We start from the raw sequence: 15,000 nt of genomic DNA on the forward strand, positions 1-15,000 counted from the left end.
ATAATTGTAATTTTTTAATCCATTTTTTCTGTGTTTTTAGTTCAAAAATCATTTTGTAAAATCTAAAAATATATAAACAAAGCTAAAATTAACATTGTTTTAGATCTATAAAAAACTGAATATTCAGGGCTTTTAATCCATTTATAAAAAAATATCTAAATATTATATCTAAAATAGTCCGGCCCACGTGAAATCAAGTTGACGTTAAAGCGGCCCGCGAACCAACCCGACTCTGACACCCTTGCCTTAGATCACACCTGGGGACGATGATTAGTCGTGACCTGGTGAATAAGAGGAAAATGGAGGTCAGAGGGAGAACATATTGCTTTTTGAGAGATAGACTGTGGCTTCACCAAGGCCGGGAAATTGACGACGTTAGCGCCAGGATGCTAAAGTCAAACATTGCATGGTTCGAAATATAGCATTTCCATGCTAGATTGATTCATCTTTCTTGACGGACAGCACCACAACGCAGGTTTTTCCAACCCGAGAACATCATCTAAAGCCGTAAATTGCTCTTAGTGAAGACATCATCAATATCCGCCTAGCGCGTTAGCTTCCAGCGGCTAAAAGCTGAAATTAGTGCTCGACATATGGAGGTCCTTTTTATTTATGAACCGCTTCATAACGACGCGGACGGCAGCTGCTGGCTTCGCTTCCCCTCTCGCCGAGGTTTATTTTTCCAGACGGATCCCATGACATATTAGCGGTGTTTTAATGAACAAAATGTGTGTGTCAAAGTGATTCACTCGGTGTCGCGTAGTCAATTAGGAAATGTGTGGGAGTGGATGAGATGCTCGGTCTTGGGTTTTCTTTTTCGCGCCTCAATCTCATCCCAAAACGGGCATTTATATCCCAAGCAATATTTCTCGAATGTTTTATTTAGCAGGCGACAGCTGAGTGTTTTGGTCTTTCTCTGTGGTGGGTTTCCGTTGGCATATGTGTTCTTAATTATAAAGCGCGGCGCGATCTAACGGACATTTTAAATACAGTGGCGCGTAAGCTGAGAGGGTCTCCAAACAACTTAGTGCATCACTTCTGACAGATGATGGCTGTGTAAAGTGGAAAGTGACCATAAAGATTTAATGACTCACTCACGATGGCTTAAGTGTCTTTCCAAGGGGGAGGGGTCAATAGTTCCCTTTTAGAAATTTCCTGAAAAGGAGATTTGAATTCAGTGTAAACACATGAATTGCTGATCTCAAAATTTGTATTTGTTCTAATTCGCCATCTATTAACAAAGTAACAAATAACTAGTGGTTTATTAGTACTAAAATGTGTTTAATAGTACTGAAATTAGACGGAGAGAGTTTTTGCACGGCAACACGCTCGTAACATAACATAAACAAGTTTAAATGAACTTGGATTATGATGCAGACACACTCAAAAATAAGTTTAATCTAACCTTGCACTAAACTTAATTCTTATTTTAATTTAAATGTTGATACTTTTCTTCTCCCGGTTTGCCTCTATTGGCTCCGCCTCCATTCTGACTTTCAAATGCAACCTATCGATGGTTGTTTGCTTTTGTCTTCCGTTCAAAATAGTCCGAAAATGATGCACACAAATGTCCTCATAATAGGATAACGCATGACCACTTGCCAACGAGAAGTAGTATATACTCCTCTCGTAGTAACGATCGATCCGCCATTTGTACTGACTAACGGGGAAAAACACTGAAAAAATGCAACAGGAGGGAGTTGTGGGGAGAGAGACAGTTCGACAATGCAACGCTCCGCCCAGTGCTCATAGAGACATTACACGACGGAGTTGCGACCAATTTGTCTCGTACCTCAAGATAAATATTTGCCCGAAATTTGACTCGTATCTCAAATTGCTCGTATGCTCGTACCACTTTATTAGTCGCATCGAATTAGGCCAGCTTTTTAGAAAATTCTAGTCTTTTAGTTGCGTCTTCGAGTGCATAAAGTACGTTAGATTATTTGATGTATATTTACCAATAACGTGCAACGGCAAATGTGAGGAGTTCTGAAGCCTAGCACGTAAGTTCCGAATCTCGGCGGACTCTGTTAATAATTGAATATACGGAGAGACGCAAAGCCCTTTAACACAATTCTATATCTCTCAATATTTCACCTCTCACTATCTGATCCTTTGAATTATTACAGCACTTTAAATTCCAGCTGTCTCCACCTTACTTAAGCTGTGAAAAGACACTATATGCAATATAAATGAGTCTGCTGAGCGGAATTTGTATTCCCGCCCAATCAGAATCATGTTTCAACCAAGGTTTTACAAACAACACCGATGTGAGTCGTATTGCCACGATTACACATTGCAACTTTAATTTTAACTTTAACTATAACAATTAACTTATAGGTTGGAGCCATATTCGAATTCGCGCCACACTGATTTTATCTGATCATTGGGTTGCGTGACCGGACGATTCGCCGAAAGACGTTTCGCAGACGGACGTTTGGCCGACAGAGAGTTTGCGGAGCGGACGTTTCGCCGAAATGAGATCGCCCCACCCCCAGATCGTGTGTACATGTTTTTCAACCCCGGCCCACGGGCCATATACGGCCAGTTACAGATAACATTCATTTAGGAATAACAAGGGCATGTACTGCCCCCCGCTGGACATATTTCTAAATACAAGTACGGACTACAATGTGCTGCCAATTTTTTTATATTTTTTATTTTATCCTTGAGTTTAAAGTAGTAGCCATTTGAAGATCACGCAGAACAGTACGTGTCAGAAGAAATAGAGAAACTAAAGTAGTAGTAACAGTTAGTCCTACTGTAATGAAATTGTAAATCCAGAAATCCTACTCCAGAAAATTTACACCAGCATAGAAAACGTTGAGATTAATCTTTGAATTAAGGTTCTCAGCAAATCATTTTGAATATATATTTTCTAATAATAATGGGAAATTATTTAAAATTAAACTAGAAGTAAAAGTGTTCCATGGCATTTTCAGGTATTGTTCTCTAAGCCCTCTAGTCTGTCCAATGCACTTAGAATTTCACATAAGTCTTCTAGTGTTGTTTTTTCTGTGTTAGACATCAATCCCCAGCTTTGATAAATTACATTGCGTGTCCAAATGGCTACTACTTTAAACGCAAGGATAAAATAAAAAAATATAAAAAAATTGTCAGCACATTGTAGTACGTACTTGTATTTAGAAATATGTCCAGCGGGAGGCAGTACATGCCCCTGTTATTCCTAAATGAATGTTATCTGTAACGGGCCGTATATGGCCCGCGGGCAGAGGTTGAAAAACATGTACACACACGATCCGGGGGCGGCGAGCGCGCAAATCCCGATTCGGCGAAACGTCCGTTCCGCAAACTGTCCGTCGGCCAAACGTCTTTCGGCGAATCGTCCGAGCACCATTGGGTTGTATAGCCTGGTCACAGTAATGTGTGACCACAGTATCTGGCACTGGTGTTTGCATTATAAACAATGTGTTCTGGAGGTTGTAAAAACTGTTTTAAGAGAAACAAACATTGTAAAATTGATCAATCCGAACCATGTTTCAACTAAAGGTTTTACAAACGACACCCGTCCGCCATCCACCTTTGGGTGATGTGAGTCGTATTGCCACGATTACACATTGCAACTTTAACTATAACAACTAACTTATAGGTTGGAGCCATATTCGAATTCGTGCACACTGATTTTATCTGATCATTGGGTTGTATAGCTTGGTCACAGTAATGTGTGACCACAGTATGTGGCACTGGTGTTTGCGTTATAAACAATTGAGCCGTGTTCTGGTGGTAGTAAAAACTGTTTTAAGAGAAACACACATTGTAAAATCAATCAGAACCATGTTTCAACTAAAGGTTTTACAAACAACACCCGTCCCGCCATCCACATTGCAACTTTAACTTGATTTGTCCTTTTCTGTTTTTTCCCGGGCTATAAAATCCGCCAAGGGTGCAGCAACCTTTTCTCTCGCTGACTTTTATCAACTCACTCTCGCTATTTCTCCCCTTTTGGCCAGGCTTTGAATGCCGGAATACGTAATGAACGTCTTCCCCGCTGGTGTGTCATCGTACCATTTGGGCATAAAGGGGGGAGATTAAGCGCTAGTATGTAAAGTGTGGCGGCCATATGCTGCTAAGAACCCTTTGAGGAGGCTGCCATTTAACATGCCGTCCTATCACCACGGGGGTTTGAGGAGTAAACGTGTCGCAGACGTGGTCCATGTGTCCATCTGATATAATGTGGAGGGAGCAGAAGGGGGTGCAAAGCGACGGATCCGTGCCAGTCCGCCGTGCCGTCGCCACCCGGAGACCCGACACATCTGTTGTGTGTTTGTGTGGTTCATCTCATCTTTCTATCCTGGAGGACTTTGTGTCTGGGAAGGTCATTGAGGAACATGCTGGACCAGTTTTCCGTGACCTGAGCACCTGAGCATCTAGCGTGACTGGTAGATGCTATTTAATAAGTCACGGGTCATTCCGGCATTGGAGGACTTTGGAATTGGTGAAAAATAAGATGTCACCTTTCTTACCGTCTGCTCCATATATAGTGGTACCTCGACATACGAGTGGGATGACATACGAGGAATTTGAGATATGAGTAAAATTTCGGGCAAATATTTATCTTGAGATACGAGACAAATTGGTCGCAACTCCCTCGTGTAATGTCTCTATGAGCACTGGGCGGAGCGTTGCATTTTTTCAGTGTTTTTTTTCCCATTAGTCATTGCGAATGGTGGATCGAGCGCTAATACGAGAGGAGTATATACGTGTGTTATCCTATTGTGAGGACATTTGTGTGCATGATTTTGCGAATATTTTGAAGGGAATACAAAAGCAAACTAGCATCGATAGGTTGCATCTGAAAGTCAGGGTGGAGGCGGGGCCAATAGAGCCAACCTGGGAGAAGAAAGGTATTAAAATGTCAAACAAAATTAGAATTAAGTTTAGTGTTAGGTTCGATTAAACGTATTTTTGAGTGTCTGCATCGTAATCCAAATTCATTTAAATTTATTTTTGTAATGTTACGACCACGATGCCGTGCAAAAAGTCTCCCCCCCCTCTCTCCCCCCCTTCAAAATCCGTATAATTTTAGTACTATTAAACACAATTTACTAATACCAAACCACTAGTTATTTGTTACTATGTTAATAGATGGTGAATTAGAACAAATCAAAATGTTCTTCCAATCCAATATCCTGTTTTTGGTGTTTTTTCAGAGAGTTGGAACGAATTAATTTGTTTTTAGTTCATTTCAATGGGAAACGTTCGTTTGAATTACGAGAAAATTAACATATGAGCTCAGTCCCGGAACGAATTAAGCTCGTATCTCGAGGTACCACTGTATTTGTAAACTCAGTGGTAGTTTACTCACGAATGCCTCTACATTAAAAAAATCAGGTTAGGAATCATTTTGATATGCGGAATTACTGTTCCAACATACAAAAAGCGGTCCAATTTACGAAAGATTAAGTAAATTAAAAGTTTTGTTTGGACTTGTTGCCACTCACAACATCCACACATGGTTTATATTATATTATTATATACATTATTTGTTGAAATATTGTAAATTCTAACGATGTTTTAAATGCTGTTCTTGTGTAGAGGAGCTAGACTTGTTTTATTTCGGTGTTTCGGCATCGTTTATAAATAGTTTTCTCCTATTTTTGCTGTTTTTGCATTCATTTGCGAACACATTTTATACCAAATTGTCTACTTGTATTATTTTTGAAGGCTTCATCGCAGCTAGCCTTAAAGATTGTGGAACAAATGATGCTAATTCAATATAAAATTCTGCTCTACTTATGAAAACCCCAAGTTATGAAACTAGTTCTTTAACCAATTCATTTTGTAAGTAGAGGTACCCCTCTAAATGGAAAGCTTTGAAAAAGCTAGCTGTTACCCAAGAGGAGAATATATTTAGGTAAATAAATAAACAGGAAAAACAGTTTTTTTAGAAGTACTCTAACACCAGGAGAAGTAAACTCACTCGGGAACTGTTCGTGTTACTGTTTTGCATTTGAATTACCCCTAATTTGATAGGTAGTTTGATTGGTGATTGCTTTTTTCTGTTATGTTTACCTTGTCCTTGTTGGGCTTTCATTTTTTTTACCAATTGGTATGCAGTCAAACTGCGTCTCTCATTCGCTGGAGACTTTGTCTTATCTACTTAATGGGTTATGAGCAGTGGAACAAAAACAAAGGGTGTTTGAGTGACTCTGATTGGACTCCTTTGCAAAGGAGCCAAACGAAAATGAGTCAGATAAAGGAACCCCCACTTCCCAGACGGTATTTCTTTGACTTTTAGAAACAAAACTATTTGCGATTTGAGTCTTGGAGAGTTTGTTTCATCAGCTGAGAATGTTTGGCGTCCTAATTTTCTTTCTCGGACTGCGGAGAGGCAAACCAATGAGTTATCGGTCCTTCCGCGACTTGAGCCAGATTCATTTGAACGCCGTTGACTTGTCGGCGCTTCCGGTAGGACCGCCTGTTAAAAGTATGTCCTGCCCGAAGTCAAATCCAATTGCTTTGTTAGCAGAGCCGTGTTTGCTTTTGTCAGATTTAAGGTTCGATTCCGACAATTGAGTCCTGGAGAAACACTCTTTACTGCCAAGGGTAGTTTACCTTCATATTTTTCTTTCTTTTCGCTGCTGTGCTATTAAATATTCAGTGTTTGCTTTTAGTTCGCGGCCTACGTGGAGATAAGGTCATTTTTTAAGGGTGTGTTTACGAACCAGCCGCTGCGATAGATCGAGGCGAGTCATTCTCTTGCTTGTTCATTACCCTTGTTGTTTCCTGGGTTGTGCTATGAATAATCTGTTATAACAATTAATTTATAGGTTGGAGACATATTCGAATTCGCTCACACTGATTTTATCTGATCATTGGGTTGTATAGCCTGCTCACAGGAATGTGTGACCACAGTATGTGGCACTGGTGTTTGCGGTATAAACAATTGAGCCGTGTTGTGGTGGTTGTAAAAACTTTTTGAAGAGAAACAAATGTTGTAAAATTGTTTTTGGGGGAATAGATAGAATTGAACATTGGAGCTTTAATAATGTGTTGTCTAGGGTTTGTCAGATATCTTTTAGAAGAAAATTAAGAACGCTATCAATGTCATTTTTTTGAATATCTGCTCCAAGGCATGACTGGACGATTGAAGTCGTTTTGGCATTTTGAGCGTACGTTGGCTTTTATCTCGGTTTTTTTTTGGACTGCCAAGTCGGTATTTTCGACCTCCTGTATTGGAATAATCAATAATTTCTCCAGCACCGCCGACCTTGCCGGCGCGAGACGGTGCAGGACGCAAAGTTGATTTTTCTTTCAACAATTTTGACAACAACGAGAGCAAATCGAGCGAAAGCTTCCTCTGCCAAACAGTTTTTCTATGTGTTCCATAAGTACTCCAAAGGGGGAAAAAAAAAGCATTTGTGAGAGCAACCGCCTTCGGGCGTTGCGCCAACGAAACCAAAAAATGCTTCTTTTTTTTCCAAAACCCTTCACACACCTCACTCAAAAAAAAAAGTGTTTGCTTGTTTTCCGTTGGTATTCTTTCTCTCTCCCTCTCTCTTGCTCTCTTTTCCTCTCTCTGTTCTAATTTCTCTTTTGATTTGAACTCTGACATCCAAGTCTGCCCCAGGATGTCTGTCACAAACTGCAGTCCAACGTTGTGACAATGCTTTTGTTCTTCCCGTGCCTTTTATGACCTTCTTTTTCTTCCTCTTTCTGTTCTTTTTGTCTATTTGTTCCCTTTCAAGGTCTGGCGCACCTGACGTTAAACGACCAAGGTATGGGTTCATTCCTTTTTCTTTGGGTTCTTTTCTTTTCGAACAGTTTTCTTTCTTACCCTTTCTTACCTCTCCTATATTTCATTTTAATCACCCTTTGGAACGTCACCCCCGAATACTCCCCTACATCGCATTTCGGTTGACCCACCGCCCTCTCCTGGCGTTATTTCTTTTTGTCCCACTGTGACCATGTATGTCCCATCCCCCTTGTCCTGTCCTATTGCTAACACCCTGGACCTCCATCCCCTAACCCCCTTCCCAACTTTGACCCCGATGACTTCACCCCGGGGCTGAAGGTAACACTCTTCCGCGTCCACGGCGCCGAAAAATCCGGTTTCAATCGGAATGTGGTTGCCGAATTGAAAGTGTGTGTGTGTATGTGTCGAATGCGCAGAGTTTCCATCACCACTCTGCCGACATTCCTATTGTTTGGCAATCCTGTGAATTTAAAAGGGCGACCGTCGAGTTTCTCGCGATTTAGCGCCGCCGGATTGGAGACGAAAACAATTGCTGCCGCTCGTTTGACGCTTCGGATAACTGTTTTCATGCTGGGTCCATTGTTAGCGTTCAGCTAGCTAGCTGTTTGCCAGAGTTGTAAAGAAAAAACACCTTTGCAATTGATGTCAATCCCACATTGTGTTGATTTTTTTTCTTCTGTATAGTATAAACGTCATGCTTCTCTCCCATTGGCTATGTTCCTCATGGTTCTTCTCTCCTTCTTCTGACCTTTCTGTGTTGCCGGCCCTCCAAGTGAGGACTGTCTTCTCGGCTCAGTTTTGCCGTCCTCATTTGTCGACCTTTCAACCCCACCGGACACTCGGTCAGAATTGGCCGCGGGAAAGGGAAAAAAAAAATGGGAAGTGTCAAAGCCCAGTTAATAAAATCGAAAGGAGCGAACAAGAACAGGAGCCAGTGAGTGTTCTGACCTTTGCTGCTGTCGGAGGAATAAAACAGCTTCCTCTCTTCCATTATTGCCGCGAATGATGCATGCGGGCAAAGATCACTTTGCTTTAACACCAACTCTTGAGTTTCGAGCCTCATTCATACAGACGAAAGCACCGCATCGGTCCGGCGGCACGTTCAAGGACTTTCTCGATATACAATAAACCCGAGCCCTTGACCGCGGGAATGAAACAATATTAAGCCTTCCATATTCTCCTGTTTTCTCACGCCGACCATTCACGCTTCAAATTTTAGAAACAATGCTCCCATAACAAGGCATGCCAGAACACGGGTTTATATACACAGACAGGAATTGATGAGTAATCGCAAAAGGGTAGCCAAATCACCATGAAAGGAGACGGACAACCAAGGGGTGATATGTAGTGATCGGTTAGCTTAGCATGCATGTTTTGGGGTTGTGGAAGGAAACCGGAGTATCTGGAGAAAACCCACGCAAGCCCAGGGAGAACCTGTAAACTTCTGACAGCGAGGAACAACCTGGGATTGAACCCAAAACCAGACAAGGCTGAAATTAAATACCGAAAAATACAAATGCCTAGCATTCGTCTCAATCTAACACACGTGTCAAAGTGGCGGCCCGGGGGCCAAATCTGGCCCGCCACATCATTTTGTGTGGCCCGGGAATGTAAATCAAGAGTGCCGACTTTCTGTTTTAGGATCAAATTAAAATGAAGAGTATCAATGTATACTATACTAACCCTGATTTTCCCCCTTTTAAATCAATAATTGTAATTTTTTAATCATTTTTTTCTGTGTTTTTAGTTCAAAAATCATTTTGTAAAATCTAAAAATATAAAAAAAAGCTAAAATAAACATTGTTTTAGATCTATAAAAAACTGAATATTCAGGGCTTTTAATCCAGTTCTTTTAATCCATTATTAATTTATTATTATCCATTCCTGATTTTCCCCCTTTTAAATCAATAATTGTAATTTTTTAAATATTTTTTTTCTGTGTTTTTAGTTCGAAAATCATTTTGTAAAATCTAAAAATATATAAAAAAAGCTAAAATAAACATCGTTTTAGATCTATAAAAAACTGAATATTCAGGGCTTTTAATCCAGTTCTTTTAATCCATTTTTTTTAAAGAAATCTAAATATTATATCTAAAATGGTCTGGCCAACATAAAATCAAGTTGACGTCAAAGCGGCCCGCAAACCAACCCGAGTCTGACACCCTTGGTCTAGACCACACGTGTCAAAGTGGCGGCCCGGGGGCCAAATCTGGCCTGCCGCATCATTTTGTGCGGCCCGAGAAAGTAAATCATGAGTGCCGACTTTCTGTTTTAGGATCAAATTAAATTGAAGAATAATGATGTATGTTAAATTTCCTGATTTTCCCCCTTTTAAATCAATAAGTGTAGTTTTTAATCATTTTTTTCTGTGTTTTTAGTTCGAAAATCATTTTGTAAAATCTAAAAATATATAAAAAAAGCTAAAATAAACATTGTTTTAGATCTATAAAAAACTGACTATTCAGGGCTTTTAATCCAGTTCTTTTAATCCATTATTAATTTATTATTATCCATTCCTGATTTTCCCCCTTTTAAATCAATAATTGTAATTTTTTAAATATTTTTTTTCTGTGTTTTTAGTTCGAAAATCATTTTGTAAAATCTAAAAATATATAAAAAAAGCTAAAATAAACATCGTTTTAGATCTATAAAAAACTGAATATTCAGGGCTTTTAATCCAGTTCTTTTAATCCATTTTTTTTAAAGAAATCTAAATATTATATCTAAAATGGTCTGGCCAACATAAAATCAAGTTGACGTCAAAGCGGCCCGCAAACCAACCCGAGTCTGACACCCTTGATCTAACATATCTACGACTAATTTTTAAGCAGCATAAAATTATGAAACTGAAAGGACAAAAATACAAATCGGTTATCCGGGGAACCAGCTGATTATTCATCGAACATCGCCCGGGTAGACATTTATATTGATCACCTTGTTTCCAGGATTAATATGGTTTGCTCCTGAGTGGATGGACCAAAAAAACTGGACGGGGGGTGGGGGATTTTAGATCAATAAACCCATTTAGAACATTTGACGTGTTAGCAAATTACCAGCTTTTTGGGGCTTTTTTTGCCTGAAGAATTTTCGAATGTGACCGCGGTAGTGGTCACCGTTAACGATCACGGTCGCTAACGTCAAACGTCGCACGGCAAGGCCGGGAAAATCAATGTCAAGTCTCCTTAAAGCCGTGGCTGTCCTTCACTGCTGACGCAAGGACGAACCCCGGGCGTCAGTCACCGCTGATCTTTATCTCGCCGTCTGGAAGACCACTTCCAACACCTCACGCTGGGCAGGCAACAGATTATATTAAATTGCCCACGTTTCTCTCTAAAGGAGGCGAATCGTGATCTAAATTAGGCCGTAACAATGTATTAAACCGCATTATGCAAAATGAAGAGACGGTATATGTGATCTTGAAGCTTATTAGAGGGAAGGAAGCGACCTGCTGGCGTAGTTTGCCAAATAAACGTGCATCTAGTCCAGGGGTAGGGAACCTATGGCTCGGGAGCCACATGTGGCTCTTTTGATGGGTGCATCTGGCTCTTTGCTAACCAGTGAGCTAAAATATGGAAATTGCTGTTGACAGACCTGAGATATTACATTTAGAACTGCTTTAATCTTAATTTTTTTTTGCTTTAATCTTCATTTTTTGCTTTAATCTTCATTTTTTTGCTTTAATCTTCATTTTTTTGCTTTAATCTTCTTTTTTTTTTTGCTTTAATCTTCATTATTTGCTTTAATCTTCATTTTTTGCTTTAATCTTCATTTTTTTTGCTTTAATCTTCATTTTTTTTGCTTTAATCTTCATTTTTTTGCTTTCATCTTCATTTTTTTGCAGTAGACTCTACTGGAATGCATCCTCTCATTGATTAGCAACAGTATAAGAATCTTTTAAAAAATATTAATTTTTTTTCCACTTTAAAAATGGTGAAATTACCCCCGAAAAAATGAAAAGGCACTTGTTTACATGTATGTATTTTGACTTTTGAATTCGTAGTATGGCTCACAAGGAATAACATTGGAAAATATGAACTGTTTGTGGCTCTCTTCGTCAAAAAGGTTCCCGACCCCTGATCTAGTCATTTGAGTTGTCACCATAACATATTTTTTTGGATCTGAGTCACCTGATTTGGAGGATCGACTACGGCTGATTTGATATCTTAGCAATTTACGTATTTTTCTCGCGTATAAGCCGTATTTGAAACCAAAAAAATGATGACTGAATCAAGGGTACAGCGTTTATGTGCTGTAAGACTTACAGCATTGCTATACTCTTTTTCACCAGCAGATGTCGGCAAATTAACATTTACTATTTGTTGGTTATTTTCTGTTTTGCAGTAAGGAAACAACCATTGAATGAATGATGAATTAATAGTTTCCTTATGATATTTACCCAAATAATGTGCTTTTGATTCATACAATATCTTAGAAATACCACCTGGGATGATTTTTCTTAAGATTTTCTCCTCAACATAACACATTTGTACTCCCTATTAAAACCATGAATATGGAGGTGAAAATTATGAATCAGTGAAGGCTTATACGAGAGAAATTGTAAAAATCAACGATTTTAAGGGTACGGCTTATATGCGAGAAAATGTTGTATTAGACAAAAATTCCGAATTTGTACTCCGTATTAAAACCATGAATATGTTGGTGAATATGGTGAATCAGGAGGCGGCTTATACGAGAGAAATTGTAAAAATCAACGATTTTAAGGCAATTTTAAGGGTACGGCTTATATGCGAGAAAATATGGTATTAGACAAAAAGTCTGAATTTGTACTCCCTATTAAAACCATGAATATGGAGGTGAAAATTATGAATCAGGGTGCGGCCTATATGCGAGAAATTGTAAAAATCAACGATTTTAAGCGTACGGCTTATATGCAAGAGAATATGGCATTAGACAAAAAGTCCGAATTTGTACTCCCTATTAAAACTATGAATATGGGTGAAAATTATGAATCAGGGGCGGCTTATATGCGAGAAATTGGAAAATTCAATGATTTTAAGGCTGTAGCTTATACGCGGGGACAACTTATATGCGTTAAAATATGATAATTTTCTTTTGACATTTACTAAACCCATCTGAATTGTTTTGTAGTCATTAAAAAATCTTGTCCATCAGCCAAACGTCCATCGGCGAAACGTCTTTCGGCGAATCGTCCGAGTACCAGTTATGTTACTCTGTTAGTAGATGGTGAATTACACCCAATAAAAATATGTTTTTCCATTGTAATATCCTGTTTTAGCTGGTTTTTCAGAGGGTGGGAACGAATGAATTTGTTTGAAGTTATTTTCTAAGGGAAAATTTAAATTTAAATATGCGTACATTGACATACGGGCTCGGTCCCGGAACGCATTAAGCTCATATCTCAAGGTATTTTCTGTACTTCTGTTTTGGAGGCCATTAGTAAGTTGCTCATTGCTTTAAAAAACAATGAAGCGAAATATATGACTTGTGGTATTTAAAGATGGAAATTGCTTCCATTTCCACAACGTTTTTCACTCATGGTCCATTTGGTTTCAATGCAAATGACGCCAGAGGCCAGGTGATGCAAACGGAGAATTAAATTAAGCGAGCCCTGGGAGACGTTCTCCCAGCAGGTCTAATGTAGATCTCCTTGAAGATACGGCCTGGAAAATGAAGGGAGTATCGAACCTGATCTTTATCTAACCCGGAATGTAATAGACTAGGTTCAGGTCACGATAGCCATCTCGCACCGAGCTCGCCGAAGCCGCTTTACGGCTTGCATGGCCGAGACTGATTTTTAAACGAGGGTGGTCTCGAGGGATCTTCATTCCAAATGGTGTCCAAGTTCGGGTATGTAATTACAGGGCGCTGTGTGTAAAGCTACGTTGGGTTAAAAAGACCACTATTTCCCATTTTTAGACCCACGAGGTGTTTCAAATATGGTATCAACATTTAATTTATTTATGCATTAATATATTTTATTTGTTTATTGAATCTAGATCTTAAAAATTAATCCTAAAGCATACATATGAATTCTGAATCTTAATGTTAAAGCTAAAAAGTAAATCTTTATGTTAAATCTAAATCCGTAATATTTAATCTATATCTTGAATCACAAATACTAAATCTAAATCACAAATATTACATCTAAATCCAAAATTCCAAATATTAAATCCGTATCCAAAATCCCGATCATTAAATTCCGTATCCAAAATCCCGAAAAATAAATCAGAATCTGAAAGATCCGGTTAGATTTAGCGGTTCGAATTAGCGGTTCGAATTAGCGGTTCGATTTAGCAGTTCGATTTGGCATTTAGATTTAGCGGTTAGATTTGGCATTTAGATTTGGCATTTAGATTTAGCGGTTAGATTTGGCATTTAGATTTAGCGGTTAGATTTAGCGGTTAGATTTAGCGGTTAGATTTAGCGGTTAGATTTAGCGGTTAGATTTAGCGGTTAGATTTAGCGGTTAGATTTAGCATTTAGAATTAGCGGTTAGATTTAGCGGTTAGATTTAGCGGTTAGATTTAGCATTTAGATTTAGCATTTAGATTTAGCATTTAGATTAAGCATTTAGATTAAGCATTTCAATTTAGCGGTTAGATTTAGCGGTTAGATTTAGCGGTTAGATTTAGCATTTAGAATTAGCATTTAGAATTAGCGGTTAGATTTAGCGGTTAGAATTAGCGGTTAGATTTAAAATTTAGATTTAGTGGGTTGATTTAGCATTTAGATTTAGCGGTTTGATTTAGCATTTAGAATTAGCGGTTAGAATTAGCGGTTAGAATTAGCGGTTAGATTTAGCGGTTAAATTTAGCATTTAGAATTAGCTGTTAGATTTAGTGGTTAGATTTAGCATTTAGAATTAGCGGTTCAATTTAGCATTTAGAATTAGCGGTTAGATTCAGCATTTAGACCCTATGTGTTGCTAAATTCGACTACATTGTGCCGTCTTTTTAACCGAGCACAGCTTTACTAACGGCACCCCTTACAGGAACTCTTTTAATATTTAATAAATAGGTACGGGCCTCCGAAAAAGTAAGACATTCAAGTAAAAGAAGTTTCGACATTTCCGCCACGTTTAGCGAGCAATTTAAGGAGTTCATTATTGTGGCCGGTGCTGTGCGGGAAGTCCATTTAAATGCAATAATTACAGTCACCGGGCTGATGTTGATTGACAGCGCCAGGCGGAGGTTCGCCTGGGGGACCTTGAGCGGCGAGGTGTGTGAAGGTCGTTCCCGTACCGTCGGGCTGCCACTCCTGGTTGGTTGGGAAGCGTGCGGCGTATCCGAAGCTGGTCACGC

The 15,000-nt window shown here is 39.1% G+C and overlaps 1 protein-coding gene across 11 annotated transcripts in view; it reads left to right on the forward strand.

The window, feature by feature from the left end:
• The window catches only part of nrxn2b (neurexin 2b), a 390,097-nt gene that overhangs the window by 105,845 nt on the left and 269,252 nt on the right, over window positions 1-15,000 (forward strand). For 8 of the 11 annotated variants that reach the window (XM_077589547.1, XM_077589542.1, XM_077589551.1 and 5 more), the window contains exon 4: window positions 7,710-7,739. The exons of the other annotated variants lie outside the window; for them this stretch is intronic. In XM_077589547.1, the coding sequence (XP_077445673.1) occupies window positions 7,710-7,739 (30 nt within the window). The remainder of the gene's footprint in view (window positions 1-7,709; window positions 7,740-15,000) is intronic. 11 annotated transcript variants of the gene reach the window in all.

Source organism: Stigmatopora argus, chromosome 20, assembly GCF_051989625.1.
Source record: "Stigmatopora argus isolate UIUO_Sarg chromosome 20, RoL_Sarg_1.0, whole genome shotgun sequence".
NCBI lineage: Eukaryota > Metazoa > Chordata > Actinopteri > Syngnathiformes > Syngnathidae > Stigmatopora > Stigmatopora argus.